Below are 18472 nucleotides of genomic sequence, written 5' to 3'. Positions count from 1 at the left end.
CCGACACAGATAGGTCTTATGGCGACTATGGGATAGGAAAGGCCTAGGAGTTGGAAGGAAGCGGCCGTGGCCTTAATTAAGGTACAGCCCCAGCATTCGCCTGGTGTGAAAATGGGAAACGACGGAAAACCATCTTCAGGGCTGCCGATAGTGGGATTCGAACCTACTATCTCCCGGATGCAAGAAAAAGTTTAAGGGTAGGTAAACAACTGATAGGGATTCTACCAGCTGGGCAACAGCACTAAACTCAGATCATTGATTATTTGATTTTGAATATATGCCCCAGTTTGTCCTTGAATCCCAACTTAATATTCATATTATGATCCTTTCTACTTTTAACAAATCCAGTCAAGTTTATTCATCTACTAATGCCACCTGGAACCGTAAGCTAATTGAGGTCTTACCAGTGCCTTACAAGAGTACAGACTTCTGATCGCATGCCGTGGGAAGTCCCAAGCGAGTGCCATATGGCTTGTGTCAACACTGGCGAGATGAGAAGTGGTCACTGCCAGCGCGCAGCTGTTTAGCACTCTGTCCCTCAGTTCGCTAGAAACTATTGGACTCTTAAGGTGTGTTGTGAGGTTATTATCATGATGGTGTTATTTGCACAAGAAGAAGAAACCAGTTAAAAGGCGCCTTCGAAAATTCCGTTGACAATTTCCCGGTACGACAGTGCCATCAAAACGTTACGTGCATCAGCTCGTTTACAAGTGGCGTAGTACCGGTTCCGTAAGCAATAAGAAAAAGAAGCAAAGGAGAACAGCTCTCACACGGGAGAGGTTAGAAAATATACATCAAGACTCCAGGTCAGTCCACATAATTCGCTTCGAAGAGTAGCTCAGGAAAGTGGTATTTCACCTTCTTCAGTACGTAATGCAACAAAATTGTTACATTTACGATCTTATCGGACTCATTCAGTCCATAACATACTGCCTACAGATTTCAATGCAAGAATACGATTTTGCAATTGGCAAATGAATAGTGTTCAAAAAAGGTATTGTGGATCCGAACTTTCTTTTTATGAGCGACGAAGCCTGGTTTCATTTGAGCAGATATGTCAATTCACAGAACAATAGTATCTGGGATACAGAAAACCCGCACATTTTACAGCTGAGACCTCTGCATGATGTGAAGGATGGTGTGTGGTGCGCTATCAGTGCCCGACGAATTATCGGTCCGATATATTTTCAGGACACAATTACTTCTGACGGTTAAATTCACAACATTTAGGAACAATTTTTTGCTGAACTGACTGAAGAAGAGAAAAGGTATGGCTATTTCAAGCAGGATAGTGCAATGGCCCATACGGCGCGTAGCTATGTGACAGTTACGGGAAGTGTTCGATGATGATCAGATCATCAGTAAAGGCTTATGGCCCCCTTGTTCGCCTGATTTAAGCACATGTGATTTTTATCTATGGGGAAATCTTAAAAGAAAAGTTTACAGGGATAATCCTCGAACTGCAGAAAAATTAAAAATTGAAAATAGGAACATGTGCGTTCTATCAGTGTCCATGAACTACAAAGTGTGTTTCAAAATCTCATTACAAGATGTGAAACTTGCATTGCAGCTTAAGTAGATCACTTCAGCATCGTCTGCAAATACTGGTGAGTTCAGTTTAATTTCCCAGTTGACTTATTTATTCATTTGTTTATTTATTTATTTATTTATTTATTACTGGTGAGTTCAGTTTAATTTCCTAGTTGATTTATTTGTTTATTCATTTACTTATTTGTCCAGAGCATCTATGTAGCCGATGAGTTCAGTTTCGTTTAGTTTCTATAGGCATAATCATGCCACTTCTTTCAGACGACTATGCCTGCTTGTCATGGCGGGCACTGCGCTCGCTGTCTCCGCTTCCCAGCGCGCCTAATTCTCAGCACTCCGCTCTGAACTTTTAAATTAATCACCCTGTACAACCCCTAAATACAAGCATCACACGAGTTCTGTAATCTTTATTTACTACCTCATTAATGCAATTACCCCAATGCAGATCACATACATACTTAGTGATCCCCATTAAGTCCTTTCACCCCATCAACACAGTAATCAAAATCGACAGGACTCTTGCTGAAAATAAACCACCTGACTTAAATCAATTTATCATCATACTATTATCTGCTGTCTATCTCGCATCAATTTGAAGTCTTTTTTTACTCTGTCACTATCCTGTAACTAATGAATTACTCTGTAGTAGATAACAATTTATATAATAGACAGGAATCAAGCGAGACGTTTGCCATGCACTGCCCGGTGTATAATTTGCTGTGATATGCAAAATACTGTTGCTTTCGCTTTTCCAATCCGCAAAAAACTGTTTGCTCTTTCTGTACTTACTGGAGGTAGTTATAAGCAACCGCATTATTTACTTTAACATCAAGGCTTGTAGATGGATGTTCATACTCTAAGCCACTGTCATTCCACTACAATTTTAAACCACAACCTTTGGTTGAAAGCAAATCCTGGGATTACCGCCACATCCTGATACAATGATGATACTTGGCATGAAAATTGTGCTCCAATGTTGTTGGAGAACTGAAGAGCTTTGGTCAAATAATAATAACGGAGAGTGACGAAATGGGTGAAAAAGCAAGAATATTTGCATTATTATCGATCTATTAAAGTTTCACAATGCCTTACTGCTTTCAGTGAGCTTACATTTAGAAAGAGTTGAATAGGGACATATCTCAAAATGAATTAGGCCTAAAGAGTATCTCAATATCCCTCACACAAGGTTATTTATCCATTTACAATACTTTGACACATATCTCCACTTAATACTTGGAAATACGATAAAATATCCGATATGCCACTTTTAAGGGCAAGATGATGTCGTTCATTTACAAGAAAAATATTTTTAACCGAGCTACTAGCCCGTGCAGCCATAACCACAATGACTATTTTTTTGGTTATTGTATGGGGCAGAAAATTGCCAAGCACTTATTTTCCCGTCGTAGAAAAAAAATACAAATTAATAATGCCTATTCATTCAAAGATTCCAGCAAAAACACATTCCGAGTGTAAGAACCAACATACAATACAGAAACATAAAATTACACTCATAGAATCCGGTAAAGAGAAAACGCAATTTCTGAAATATTAATATTATTATAAAGTGTAGTAGTTACTAACGGAGTATCGCTGAACTTATCCGGAAAATCTTCCATACTTCACTATAACTATGACCACATATTCTGTTAAAATAATGTCACAGACCCATGTGTCTCGTTCGGAGATTTCAAACACAAACCCTGCGAGCGGTAATTTAATTTCCTTCTTTTTTTCTCCTAAAAAAGACAAGCAAAGAGGATTTAATCACAGTCTAATATATACAGTCACGAAGCTCAGAAGAAATGTTTCATCCGAGGCGACTACAGCGCTCCAAGCGGCGAGGCCGAAGAAATGCTGTACGTTCACGTACTACCAATACAGACTAAAATGGCCGTAACTTCTGAACCATTCATGCAAATAATGTCCTGATAAAGTTATTGTAATCCTAATAAAATACTGGAGGAGGTCAAACAAGTTATTTCGATGAGGAGTTCGAGGATAATATCGTAATATGTATTTAGTCTTAAGGAGATTTTTTAACCGCGGACTATAACATAAAATCGCTTCTAGAGGGCAACCGGTTGGAAATAGGTATATACAATCGCGGACTTTTTCGTAGAGGTTTCTATGCTCTACAATTCGTACGCTTAGACTTTGGGTCTATCGTTGATGGTTCACGCAGCGTAAACCAAGAAAGCAAGTGACCGACCGACATTTTTGTCTCTTTCTTCGTATTTACTGTACGGTATGTCGGATCAGGAATACTGCATTATTTCACGAGCTTCGAAATATATTCAGAAATATATAAGTTATCAGCACATAATAATGTTAATGTTATTGGTTTTACGTCCCACTAACTACTTATTTTAGCACCTTCACCACCGGACTGAGACAGGATCGAACCTGCCAAGCTGAGCTAAGAAGGCCAGCGCTCTACCATCTGAGCTTCTACTCAGCCCGGCTATTAGCACATAACAATAATTAGAGAAAATATAATGTTCATTCAGTCATTTAAATCTGACACCATTTTACCGTACAAGCTGTAATAATGGAGATATTGAAGAGTTTATTACAAAGTGTATCAACAGCCAAGCATTGCTGGCGAGGAAGTTTGTTATGCCATCACAGTAGCAAACTAACTGGCTATGATAGTTGTTGTCAAGATTGTCTTTATAATATGCAAAAAATGTGTTACGTCTCACTAACAACATTTATGGTTTTCTGAGATTCGAGGTGCCGAAATTTTGTCCCACGGGAGTTCTTTTACCTGCCGACAATATATAGCACCACACGCGTTTCCATAATATGTTCACGGCATTTTAATCAGTACAGTGGTTCTACTTTATATACTGACAACACAAACACAGTTCACGTAGTGAACCACTATAATTATAACTGTTATGTGCTAATAGCCGGGCTGAGTAGCAACTCAGATGGTAGAGCATTGGCCTTCTTAGACCAACTTGGCAGGTTCGATCCTGTCTCAGTCCGGAGGTAAAGGTGCTCGAATACGTAGTTAATGGGCGTAAAACCAATAACATTAAAATTATTATGTGCTAATGACTCATATATCTGAATATATTTCGAAGCTCGTGAAATAATGCAGTATCCCTGATCCGATATACTGTACCGGGAACGCCGCTACGAGAGAAGTCCGAAGTATGTTTGTTGAACTTCGCGCGAGGTGGAAGGTAGGCAGCCCGCCGAACGCAGTGACGTGCCCAGCGAGTGACGTGGCCGCCGCAAGCCAGCTATCCGCAACCATATATGGTAATGTTCCAGCCAACGAGCTAGAATAACATAGAGAGGCGGAAGCGCTGCCTGGGTGAAGCTAAGAGAACGAAAGTCCGCCATGTTTCCTGTTGTCACACAAGCAAGGGGGCATGGCCTTTAAATGACGAAAAGTGTAGAAAATACGCATTTTAGAATCACTGGGGGAGAATTAAAGACCATTGCCAATAGCTTGAAGCATTAAAGCGAATACCGCCACTTCATCATATTGCGGCACGAGGCCAACATCACGATCAGTTGATTGTAGGGTAGTTCGAAATCATCGCACAGTGACATACGAATAGGCCTCGAAATCGGAACAAGAGCGTTACCCTGCTTGGCTGTTGTGGTTAAGCGTAAATTAGAATAAAAATGATGGACATAAATATTTATGACAGGAAGCCTTAAAATCATAGGGACCTACAATAGGTTACAACCTCATTCTGTTCATATTTTTAAAATTATTGCATCCTCATGAGTACTGTGTTCCTTTCTTAATCTATTTACCCTCCCGGGTTGGTTTTTCCCACGGACTCAGCGACGGATCCCACCTCTACCACCTCAAGGACAGTGTTCTGGAGCATGAGACATTGGGTCGGGGGATACAAATGTGAGGGAGGGCTGCACATGCTATACTGAACAGGGGGCCTTGTGGGCGGTGGGGAAGGAAGCGGCCGTGGCCTTAAGTTAGGTACCATCCCGGATGAGAAGTGGGAAACAACGGAAAATCATTTCGAGGATGGCTGAGGTGAGAGTCGAACCCACTTCTACTCAGTTGACCTCCCCAGGGTGAAAGAATCCCGTTCCAGCCCTCGTGTCTCTTTTCAAATTTCGTGGCGGAGCCGGGAATTGAACCCGGGCTTTCAGGGGTGGCAGCTGCTCACGCTAAACAGTACACCACAGAGTCGGCCCATGAATACTTTACCACAATAATCGTTTAGTGTAATTATTTGTTATAATATAGGGGGGAAATCATGTTTCTCCCATTACCATATCATACTGGGATTACTAGCTGAAAGGTAAGCTTGAAAGTTGTCCATTATGAAGTGTGGCATAGTTTTAAAAACCAAGGCAACAGACATCTACAATAAAGGCTGTATACATTTGAAAAATTGCAGTAAAATACTGTATTTACCATACTTAGTGTACGTTTGAACGAAATAAGTGTTTTTTGTGGTTACGTTTTCCTAGTTGTGGGCGCTCCATTTCCTTTATTTGTAAATGTGAAAGAAAATTAAATAGGGCTGGAAATGTACAGAGCATAAGCAACTGAATTGAGTGGGATACCATTTATCTCTTTTCGCCCTCACAACGCATTGTTCCGTTAATTCCTTGTTCTTTAAACGAAATCTGAAACAAAATTCGACAAATAATTACCGTGGCTATCCGTACTTTCGCTAAGTAAACAATAAAATGGATTTAATTACAAACAGAAATTACAAAAAGGAATCTCGGCTATAATTCAGGAATACTTACTTAAAGTACGATATATCCTTGGTTTTATTACTCCGATTAGAACAACCATACGCTGAGCTTACGGCTGGCATTCTTGAAAGCGAGAATCTATGTTTTCACTTCTTAAAACTTAGGGAATTAAATTGGCATGCACGATCTCCCTGTCACCTCAACATATGCTCTCGCGCCAATTCGTTTTGTTTTGACAACCGTTAACATGGCTGCCCTTTATCAACTTGCTTCAAGCAGGGAGCGCTGATGACAGGCTTACAGCCCCTCTATGTTATTCTAGCTCGTTGGTTCCAGCTCATCCTCAAAAGTACATTTTTAGCTACTTCATCGCTATTTTGACACTGCCATCTTAAAGGCCTTTACAATGGACATCATCTGTTAAGATTTCAAGAAAATCCACCGAGTATTATAGAAGTTATAAGGGTAGATAGTACCCGAGTTCTAGGCACTTCCATGCGAACGTGTATAAAAGGAGGACCACCCGACCTACGAATTCAGTGTCTGTCACTCCGCCGTCTTTGTGACACGGGTGACAGGAGAAGTATTGTATGTGTCGAACTTCTAGTTGACAGTCTGCGAAATCCAAGTATTTCGGTATTTTCTCTAAGTGTTGTATCGGGACTTTATCATATTCTTGAAGTGCCTGAATGGGACTTTATTTTCTGCGAGGATCGTATTGGAACTTTGTCATATTGACACATTGGAACTTTGTTTTCTTTGTGTGTGTGTGTGTGTGTGTGTGTGTGTGTGTGTGTGTGTGTGTGTGTGTGTGTGTGTGTGTGTGTGTGTGTCGTGATTGGACTTTGATATTTTCTTAAAGTGCCATATAAGAACTTTGTTATTTTTCTGAAGCGTCTCATTGGAACTTAGTTATTTTCGCCAAGTGTCGCGATAAGACTTTATTATTTTCTTAAGGTGACATACTGGAACATTGTCAGCGGAACTTTATTTTCTTCGAGTGTCGTGTTGGGACTTTAACATTTCGACACGTTGGAACTTTATTTTCTTCGAGTGTCGTGTTGGGACTTTAATATTTTGACACCACGGAACTTTATTTTCTTCGAGTGTCGTGTTGGGACTTCAATATTTTGACACCACGGAACTTTATTTTCTTCGAGTGTCGTGTTGGGACTTTAACATTTTGGCACATTGGAACTTTGTTATTTCTACACATTGGAACTTTGTTTTTTCTTTGAAGTGCCACATAGGGACTTACTTATTCGACGACGATTGAAAGGACTTTGAATTTTCACGAGTGTTGTATACCGCATTGAACTTACGTTTCGAATTTATTCGAACTTGTATTTTTTTAATCAATTTCTGGAACATTGAAACTTTCCGAGCGTGTAGGATGAACTTGTGCCCTACCAACATAAACTTTCGTGTGAACGATGTGACTTGTTTTCTCAAGTGCCTCATTGAATTTACGCCTTGTAAAGACTATGAAACTTAGGGGACATTCAACATTACGTTTAATTGTGAAATATGCAATACTTTCCAAGTGCTGCACAGGGACTTATGTTTTGATTCTTAAAGACTGTGACAATTCAGAATACGCATATCGCGTTCCCAGAAAGCCTAGAACTTTCCAGTATTTTGAGTGATCCATAATTTATGAAGTCAGACTTTTTCTTTCAAATATTATTTTCTTTAATGGCTATTCACTTCGCCTATTAATGGAACAGGACAGTTTCCGAGTGATACTTATTCAGTTCATTGCCAACATGTTTTAAATCTTCAGAACTATGCGTTTAGGACTGCAGTGACAGTAATCCTCTAGAACATTCTAACTTACAGTGAGCTTGCATTATGAACTTGCATTTCTACCAGTACTTGTTCTTCGAGTGATTATTCCAGAACGTTTTGATTTAATATCTAGGGTACAGTAACCATAATTAAAAGGTCATATCTGTTCAGACAGTGCCCTGAATGTGTGGAGTGCCGTACATGAAATTCAAAAGTGAATTACGTTTCGAATCGAACCCAGGAACGTGTGCCAATCTTCGAGACATTTCAGAACGTCGGGACATTGCAGAACGTCGAGACTTCCAGAACGTCGAGACATTTCCAGAACCTCCAGACATTCCAGAACTCCTCATCCGAGCAGGTGTGGTCCCTGCCCAGTCGATGTCCAGCACCATCCCAGGACTTGGAGGTACCAACCAGCCACGACACTTCCACGCTGCTGTACGAAGGTGATATGAACTTGCTTTTGATGATCAATAAACTCAATTTATCAAAAGAATCTCTCAAATTGATAACTATACCTCTCTCTGTACCAGCTCCAATGATAAAGCCACTCCCTAGGTTAAGAATCATGCTCGTTAATTTAATATCAAGCGCCTTAAAGATATTAACACATTTTTACGGGTACAATATCGTACCATAAGTACGAAGAAAGAGACCAAAATGGTCGGTCCGTCACTTGCTTTCTTGGCTTACGCTGCCTGAACCGTCAACGATAGATCCCGAGTGTAAGCGTACAAATTGTGGGGGCACAAAAACCTCTACAAAAATGTCCACGATGGTATATACCTATTTCCAATCGGTTGCCCTCTAGAAGCGATTTTATGTTACAGTCCGCGGTAAAAAACTCCTTACAATTAAATAAATATTTAGATATAATCCTCGAACTCCTCATTGAAATAAATTGTTTCACCACCTCCACTATTTCATAATGATTACAATAACCTTGTCAGGACATTATTTGAATGAACGGTTCAGAAGTATGACCATTTTAGACTGTAGTGGTAATACGTTCCCTGTTGTCTGCTAGAAAGTTGCCTCTACCCCGCCGCTAGAGGTGCTACTGTCGCTCCAGCTGACAAATGGACGAACCTTCCTCTTATTAGAGTTTCGCGACTGTATATATTAGACTGTGATTTAATTTGAAGGAAATACCCCGTATGAAAAAGAGGCAAATAAAATATATACTCGGCTCGTTACTGCTTGAATATCATATCTAGGTACTTGAACAAGATCATCTACAATAGTATCAGACCGTAATACAGAATCAACATGGCCGACGCATCGGTTGAATGAAAACAAGCCTGTGATACATAAACATAACTTTCTGATCATCGTATTGAATTGCTAAGTTGTCGATAATAATGAACAGAATACTTTACTTATATACCAATACTATCTAGAAGTAGCCTATATTTAGATAAGGAATATGTGTGAAATTCAAAATATAAGTCTTTTCTATGAATTAGAATATTCCATGAAATAGGTAATATAGGATTGCATTCTTAAATAGCAGACCTGGGGGAATATCTGATGCGTTTCAAAGTGTGGTAGTTTCAATTAAATTGAATCAATCACCAATGATCTGAATTTAGGGCTGTCGTCCACGTCGCAGATTAAGTATAAGTTGTTTACATAGTCTTTTCTAAATTATTAGAAAGAAGTTGGAAATTTATCGAATTTGTGTAGATATAGTAGGGGGCACCCTTGGTAAATTATTCCACATCGTAATTCTTCTTGCTATAAATCAATACTTGTTTTAAAAATACATTTATTTGAATGACATTTCTATTACCATACACTTTTAAATATAATAACCTACCTCGTTCAAGAAATGTATTAGAAACATAACCATGTCACGAATTTCAATTATCTCATAACAATGATTCTGATAATGATTAACCAAACTGCAATACTACATCTGTTTCACTTCAGATAATCAATAGGAGAATCGATTTGAAGTTCTCTGGTGCCATGTGCATTTATAAAGTACTTTAACACAAAATCGTTGGCAACGTAAATATGTACCTATTGTAAGTGACAGCTTATCAGTTGATACCATGTCTTCTAATTTAACAAAGAAAATATAAACTTCATTCACAGTGAAAATAAATAGCTTTATCACTTCTTATAACGTCACTTTTAAATACCTCAAAAGGTACACTAATTGAGAAATGTACTAGTTAGACACCAACACAGACTTTGGCCTTATGCGGAGAAAATAGCTCATCAAGTACACGGTAAACAACCTCTCTATTCACAAATGTATCCTTAAATGTTTTAATGCAACCTATTCAATTATTTTAACAATGAAATCATCACGATGCATTAAATACACTTGATCTGAATGTGATTGCATCTGCTGTCATATGAATTACATCCAGGCACACAATACGATCGATAAGTCCTAATATATCAAAATAGTTTTAAAACCAAATAAATACATCACTACACTAACGTTTCTTAATCAAACCAAACCAAAAGAAACGACTAAACTGATGCTTCGCACTTGCTCATGTTTACATTTGAACAAACCGATTGCGGCGCCATTTTAGCTAATATCGATCGGCAGCTGCATTAAGGTCTGATATATTGCAGTTGGCCTTGACTTGACATATAAATGTTACCAAGAGCTACCTAGTGGTAACCAGAGAAATCGCTACGTAACTGTCAAAGGCAGAATATCATTGTTTGAGTCATCAGTCGATAGACTGGTTTGATGCAGCACTCCATGTCACCCTATCCTATGCTAAACTTTTCATTTCTACGTAACTATTGCATCCTACATCTGCACTAATCTGCTTGTCATATTCATATCTTGATCTACCCTTACCGTTCTTACTACCTAAACTTCCTTCAAAAACCAACTGAACAAGTCATGTGTGTTTTAAGATGTGTCCTATCATTCTATCTCTTCTTCTCGTAAAATTCAGCCAAATCGATCTCCTCTCGCCAATTCGATTCAGCATCTCTTCTTTCGTGATTCGATATATCCACCAAACCTTCAGCATTCTTCTGTAACGCCACATTTCAAAAGCTTCTATTCTCTTTCTTTCTGAGAAACATCGTTAGACATGTGCTTAACCGATATTTCAAAATATCGGTGACAGGCGTATCTGTGACACAAAAATATCTGTGACTTTTATCGGTGATTCTGTCACAGGTAGCACGAGCATATGATTATCATCACGGTCACTCTTGTTCGCGGGCGGGCAGTATGGAAATACTATACCGGTAGTTGATATGATGACAATGTCGGGAATATTCGGGGAATTAGAAGTGGGAAAACTAATATTAACCTTTATAATTTTAAAGTTTTAATAATGCATAGGGAATAGTGTGTTAACATGATATGCAATAAATTAACAAACGGAATGTAATTACCTGTGTTGTGTCTCCGGGATACCAATTGTTTACAGAATTTTCTTTAATACTTAAACGTAGGTTTAAGAATAAAATGACTAACTTTTATGACGAGTGTTAATCATACAATATCATTCCATACAAGTAAAACATACAACAGAAACAATCTTAAACTTATTTATGTTATACACCTACATTACAATACCTAAGTGCAATGAAGATTGAAGAAAATAGAACTAAAAATCTGAGGCATATTATATTCATAGTTTCTTCGCTAATAACGAATAAGAAATTGATCAACTCAATACAAAGATTCCTCCCATATATACGGTATTTATCATTCAATACTGTGTTACAATGTAAACTGATGCACACTTAATAAAGCTCACCGTATCACAGTTGCAAAGTACTGTACCAAACATTCATCAGCTTGCAATTGGACACACTTGCTGCTCTGCATGATAATTTAAGTCCTGCCACAAACCAGTTTCTCTCTTTATACCTCTATAATCCAACAACATTTACAAGTAGGTACTCTCTCTTTGCTTGTTAACCGTGCATTTCCTACAGGCCTTGTAACGATCTTTGTACTTGATAGTGTCTTTGCTTACTATCAACTTGGTAGAAATTGCGTTGTAATTGAGATTTGCTTTTAAGAGAGTGACCGTGATCGGGATACTAGACAACAAGATATCAAAGTACTCAGAACTGACAGTACACAAGCGCGCAGAGTGCCGAGAAGCGTGCAACATGAGAATATAACAGTTCAGTACATCGTGTCAACATTACCGTAAACAGTGCAATTTAGAGCTCCATACATGTGCATAAACAAGTTAAAGGGCCGCTACCCAAGAGAATTGCCGTGGTAGGTACACGTGAAAACAGAAGCAATGGGGGAAAGGAACTCGTGAAAGAGAATTTTGAAAACAAGTTTGAAAATAACAAATATATTATACGAATCTCAAAGGGGTAACAATTTATCTTTACATCAGAACAAATAATATGAACCAGCATATGGCGTAATAAAAGCGTTGTTTGATTTTAAGACACGTAGGTGATACAAAATTTGATTACATCGTCATAATCGAATTCCTAAGCACCAATCACTACAATCTTTGGACATATGTTCCAACACTTCAATTAGGGGAAAGAGAAAACGAAGGGGGGAACCCATAGATTCTGAAAACAGTTTCTTTGCATTAAATTACACAATACGCTAGAAGGGAGGTACATCAAATATAGTTTCAGGCTCGTGCCAGTAGAATACAAAGTTGGTAGTGTCCTACAATTGCTAGATAAGCTCACAAATTGATACAATGTTTACAATAGGACATTGTAATGTAACCTCATGCCAAACAATTCAAGATATTCAGAATTGAAATAAACCAATCTCCAGTCCAGGGAGTGGTCATTTTGGTAGATTAGAAAAAAAATAGGAATTCTAACAAATGATCCCAGAAGGGATTAAAACACACACGCATGCGCAGAAGCGATAATAAAATTGAAACTAACCGATGAACATACAAATTAAATTAGCAGACCACATCTTTTGAGCAAGCACCATTTTTACGCAAAATGAACAGATAGATGGGATAAGAAAAGAAATAAAGATAGGTAGAAGATAAAGGATAGAACAAGGAAATAAGAAACGGAGGAATGGGATAGGATAAGGATCAAGCCGCCAAGTCCCCAGCACTGACAGACGCGATGCAAAAGTTCATCTCAGAAGGTAGGAATGTTTATGAACTAGAATTTTAGATAAGCTGTCCAGTACACCATTTACACACATTTTAGGAAGATAAACGTCCAAAAGGCAGAACATTTGCGCTGCACGAATATTCAGATGTGTCCTGAAGGGACCAAAGTTCAATTTTCGTTACTACGTCGAAGCCCAAATATAGCAAGGTAGGGCACGTTAAATGATAGAAAGAAACAGTGTCTGCTCACCCTTGACAGAAGTCCAGCACGAAGTTCACAAGTAAAATGGACACGGTCCAGCCGTGTGCAGAGTTCAAGCTCCCACTGTCTTTAACAAGGTTATACCACAACTGACCTGCCGAATGAACGACACAAGGCCATATATATATATGCGAGCGGGGTAGATCGAGATCATACTATAGGCGTGACGTCAGAGTGGATGCGCCATGCAGGCGAGCAGTGACAGCAGTAGTACAAGCAGCCGGGAAGCCGACAGTTCGTAACAGCAGACGGAGAAAAGAGCACCAAGTCGAAGGGGAGAATTTTATTACGTAAGGTAAGCACAAACAGCTCGCAACAGCCTATGGGCCTTCTTTATCACAGAAGCAGCCTAAAAAGCACTCCTAACACCAATATAAATAGAAAATTCACTGTACTTTTCATATACATCTATGGATTGTAAAAAACAAATTAAAATATGTACCTATTATGTTATAACTTATAACACTGTACAGTTTTAGCAAGTACTGGTATAGACTTCCCATTTATTTATTTTATTGTTTTAGTTGATTGATAAATAGGGTTCCAGAGACCAAGAGCTCTGTCAAGAGGAACAATACATAGATAATCACAACAATGGCGGATTAACGCATAAGGTGTAAAAGTGAAAGAGTAATAACAGTGGTTTTACATATACCGTAAGTATCACAATTTACCTAATGGATAGGATTATATTAAGTGGATTATTATCAGAATAACAAAGAGGAGAAACAACTTTTGACTTTTAAGATTTGGAAATGAAAATATCAGAGAAATAACTGTTACACATTTATAGTGCCTAAGAAGTACTTGTTAAGCTTATTAAGAAATGGCACAGTTTTAGAGATGATTCCTATATTGTCAGGAATGCTGTTATATTAGTAAGTGTTGCACTCCCTTAGTGCCAAACCTTGTTGTATAATTTTGATGAACATGTAGGTTTTTTTGCCTTGTCTTATATGAATGGATGTCAGTGACTTTAGGAAATTCAGAGTTGGTGAACATTTTATTATGCAAAACTTTATGAATAAGAAGTGATGCATTTAATGAGATTAATTTCTTAAGAGGTAATATATTTGTTTCAGAGTACATTTTATTTCGAGAATACAGTTGATGAAATCCATACATAAATCTAATAACCCTGTTTTGTAAGACCTCCAAAGTATTTAAGTTATTTTGGGTTGCTTTGCACCAAATGAAACACAAGTAAGAAAGTCGAGATTGTATCATTGTGAAATAAATTAACGGAGAGTGTCAATTGTTAGTAGGTACTTAATCTTACCAATGATACAAACCAAGAGTATTTTTTACGTTTAATATATGAGGTGTCCAGGAGGGGGCGCTGTCAATTATTAGTCCAAGATATTTAACTTCTTTAACCCATTGCAACTCCGTAGTGCCAAATAATATATTTGTAGTTGCATTTAGGTCATTTTGTGATTTATCGAACATCATACAGACAGTGTTTGAGTAATTGCCTGTTAGAAGATTTTTTCTCAGCCACTCATCTAAGATATGACAGTCATGCTGGATATCTGCAACTATTTCATTTTCAGAATTTGATGAATAGGACAGTGAAGTATCATCTACCAAAAGTGATATTTTACCCTTAAAAGAACACAGGGCTATGTCATTAATATATATGAGAAACAAAATTGGACCCAATATGGAACCTTGTGGTACACCAAAGCAGATCGTTTGTAGTTCACTTTTATTCATGCCAATCTGAACATATTGTTGTCGATTTGATAAGAAATCCTTAAACCAGAGCAGCGAGGGACCTCTCACACCTGCCTTTTCCAGTTTGTATATCATAATTTCATGGCTAACAGTATCAAAAGCCTTTTTTAAGGGCACCCGGAAGGGGCTATGTCTGCCATGCTAAAATGGGCGTTTTTAAGGAACATTTTCTCATAAAGTTATGAACCAAGGAAATTCTTTTTTGTATACGTATTTATTAGACCATCACACACAGATAGACGACATGTTTTTGAAAATATACATTTTTAAGTGAACATCAAAATTTTAGGTTCTAAAAGGAGACATTTTGTTCCATAATTCAGAAATTGTACCTTTGATTCTTAAAACCTCGTGTTAAAATACGTAGAATGATTAGTTACATACCACCTACAAGTTTGGTTAATGTGCGTTCAGTGGTATCCGAATAAATGTTCCTTAGATACACAAAAAACTACTTTTCAAGAAACGAGCCTCAAAGTTCCTTATGCATTCCACATTCGTACAGAGGATCATCTGGGTTCTCTTCCATCTCATCTTGTAATCTTCTATTTACAGTTCCTTTCTTCTGTCTTCCAAGCTTCACCAGATCCCTTTCTGCTGCATCTGCTTTCCTTTTCCTTTATCTATAGGTCTTAATTGACATTCGTTTCAGTGTTGTGCTCTAGAGGTACCGGCATACGAAGTCTTTGTAGAACTTCGCTCTTCGAGATATTAGCCCCATTGTATATTGCCACGGCATCATAAACACCAAAGTGGAGTGTTTTTATACACACAATTTCTCTCTTGGGTACTCGAGTCCAGATCAAATGATTAAGCATTCGTTAGGGTTTTGGGTTTTACCGAGAAGGCATTTCCGGAGGAGTTTTTCATAGGATAAGTCTCTGAAGACTGGCCTTATGGGTTCCGCGGCTGCATATGGGAGACTTCGCTTGTGGTCATGGTCGCAGTGTCCTTCATTTTTATGGTATTTACATCACTTGTCCTCCCCTTTTGGTAACAAACCATGCTGTGGTTGTTCATTCTGCATCTTTTTTGTAGTCAATTGGGGAACACACACTTGTACACTCACTTGTAACGTTTGGAATAACAACAGTGATTTTCCTCTTTCCCACATTCTTGCGCACCTTGAAAATCCTATTACTATGTCTACGCATCTTGTTCAATGTATAATACCAAACGAAAAAAAGCTGAATACTGTTGTAAAAGAAGCCGCCAAAACAAACAATAAACACACGCAGTTATGTTCTCAATCATTCTGCCGTCCAGGTTGGCCAACGATTGAAAGTTGCACTTTCCTGCAGCAGGGATATCCTCTCGCAGAAAATGACCACGTTCTGAAACATAAACACCTTCAACAGAGTCTTTGTCACCGCTTAAAAATGGAAAGTAATGTTAAGTCACATCAGTTCGAGGACATGTCACGCCCAACATCTGGAGCACTCCAGGTAATATAAAAATTAACACCCTTTCAAACGTCGCAGAGGTCTGAAACAAAAAGTATTCGAAAGAAGAAAGTCACAGGTATATAAAACTGCAAAAAAATAAAATATGAAATTTTTTCGATTTCACCCCTTCCGGGTGCCCTTAAATCAATGAACAACCCAGCAGTCTTGTAACCTTCATCAATATAATTTTAAAGCTCAATTATAATGTCCATTAAGGCAGGATTCACCCCAGCCTTTTCTCTGAAGCCATATTGAAATCTAGAAAAATAATTGCATTTTTCGAGGTAACTAATAAGCCTAAATTTGACAACAGTTTCTAAGATTTTAGATAATTCAGGTGATACTGAGATGGGTCGGTAGTTTCCAGGGTCGGATTCATCATTCTGTTTGTGTATAGGAACCACTCTAGAGATCTTTAATGAATGAGCGACAATGCCTTTTGCCAAAGAGCAGTTGATAAATTCAGATAGTGGACCAGAGAGTGCTCGATTACAGATTTTGAGAAGTTTAAGGGAAATACCATCACTAGCAACTGAGCGAGCATGTTTGAGAGAAATGATTATTGCAGACACTTCTTCTGGAGAACATGGTTCTAGGAAAAGGGAATTAGGATGATTATTGATTGTAGCAGTATGTTCAGGATGTGGAACAATATTTGAAGATAGTGTGGCAGGGAGTGAGATAAAATGATTATTCAGGGCATTGCAAATATCACTTTTATCTTCAAAACATTCATTCCCTAGCTTGATACGGGCAATATTGATTGTTGATTTTGAAGGTTTACCAAGAACTTCATTTATGAGTTGCCAGCTGTGTTTAGTGTTGTGTAGATTGTTTTTAAATTGATTATCATAGTACGACTTCTTGAGAGTCCTTTTCAGGGTTGCAACTCTATTGCAGTAACTTTTATATTCTTCTTTGATTATACTATTGTGTGGGTGTTTTCTCAATTTACTGTAGAGAAGTGCATTATGCCTGCTGAGTGGTGCAAGTTCTGGTGTGCACCATGCATTCAGAATGGTGTTTGCATTATGACGATGGAATTGTCTAACTGTTGATGCATAGTCAAGACCACTTTGAATGTATCTGGTCAAAGCAGCATATGAAGCATTTACGTTCACACCATCTACCCACTGGAATTGGTGTTGCTCAAAATATGATTTAGCCCTTTCATAATCTATATGTTTATATGAGTGTAGTTTTGGCTCACTGGGAGTATAAAAAGATGGTTTTGAAATATCTAAACTAAAGAGCAAGAGATTATGGTCACTCATATCATCAATTATGTTATCTACAGACCAGTTATTAAGTTTAATGCTGCATAGAAAGTGGTCGATTAGTGAATTGTTTGAACTCAGTCTGGTAGGGTATATTGTGTTACAGTTCTTAAGGCCATAGCTCTGCAAGAACGATTTATATTCATTAGTTAATACTGCATTTGAGAGTAAATTTATGTTAAAGTCAGCAACAACAATTATGTTTCTATATTTTAATTTGTTGAGTATTATTTCCATGTCATCACATAATTGTGTCCAGTATGAAATGAATGGATTGTAAACTGCTATAATAATATAACTGCACGCTGACTTAGAAATCTCCAGAACCAGAATATTATGATGCTTTTGGACATTATAGATGATATTACATTGCCACAATTTGTTTTTAGCGTAAATTGATACTCCCCCACCCTTAAGTGATTTTTCAGAAGAAATTCTAAAGGAATGAAATGCTTCATAACCTGTGATATGGTAAAAGTTAGATTCATCACTGTTTATAGACAACCATGTTTCGACAACAACTATAAAATCGATATTCTAAATTAACTCTATGCGATCAGCAATCATCTCTAACTTACCATTTCGTATGCTACGAGAATTGAGATACACTATTCTCAAGGATTGAGGAATTGTTCCAAGTGAGGTAACCAAGTCACT

The 18472-nt window shown here is 37.9% G+C and overlaps 1 protein-coding gene across 1 annotated transcript in view; it reads right to left on the bottom strand.

Moving 5' to 3' along the window:
* Nup188 (nuclear pore complex protein Nup188) overlaps positions 1-3269 on the bottom strand; it is a 752879-nt gene extending 749610 nt beyond the window's left edge. Inside the window, exon 1 of the mRNA XM_067139287.2 lies at positions 3133-3269. Within this exon, the coding sequence (XP_066995388.2) occupies positions 3133-3167 (35 nt within the window). The 5' untranslated portion in view covers positions 3168-3269. The remainder of the gene's footprint in view (positions 1-3132) is intronic.
* Between the last annotated feature and the right edge of the window lie 15203 nt (positions 3270-18472).

This window comes from Anabrus simplex, chromosome 2 (genome assembly GCF_040414725.1).
Source record: "Anabrus simplex isolate iqAnaSimp1 chromosome 2, ASM4041472v1, whole genome shotgun sequence".
Taxonomy (NCBI): Eukaryota; Metazoa; Arthropoda; class Insecta; order Orthoptera; family Tettigoniidae; genus Anabrus; species Anabrus simplex.
The sequence above is the reverse complement of the archived record's forward strand: the minus strand, read 5'-3'. Positions and strand labels throughout refer to the sequence as shown.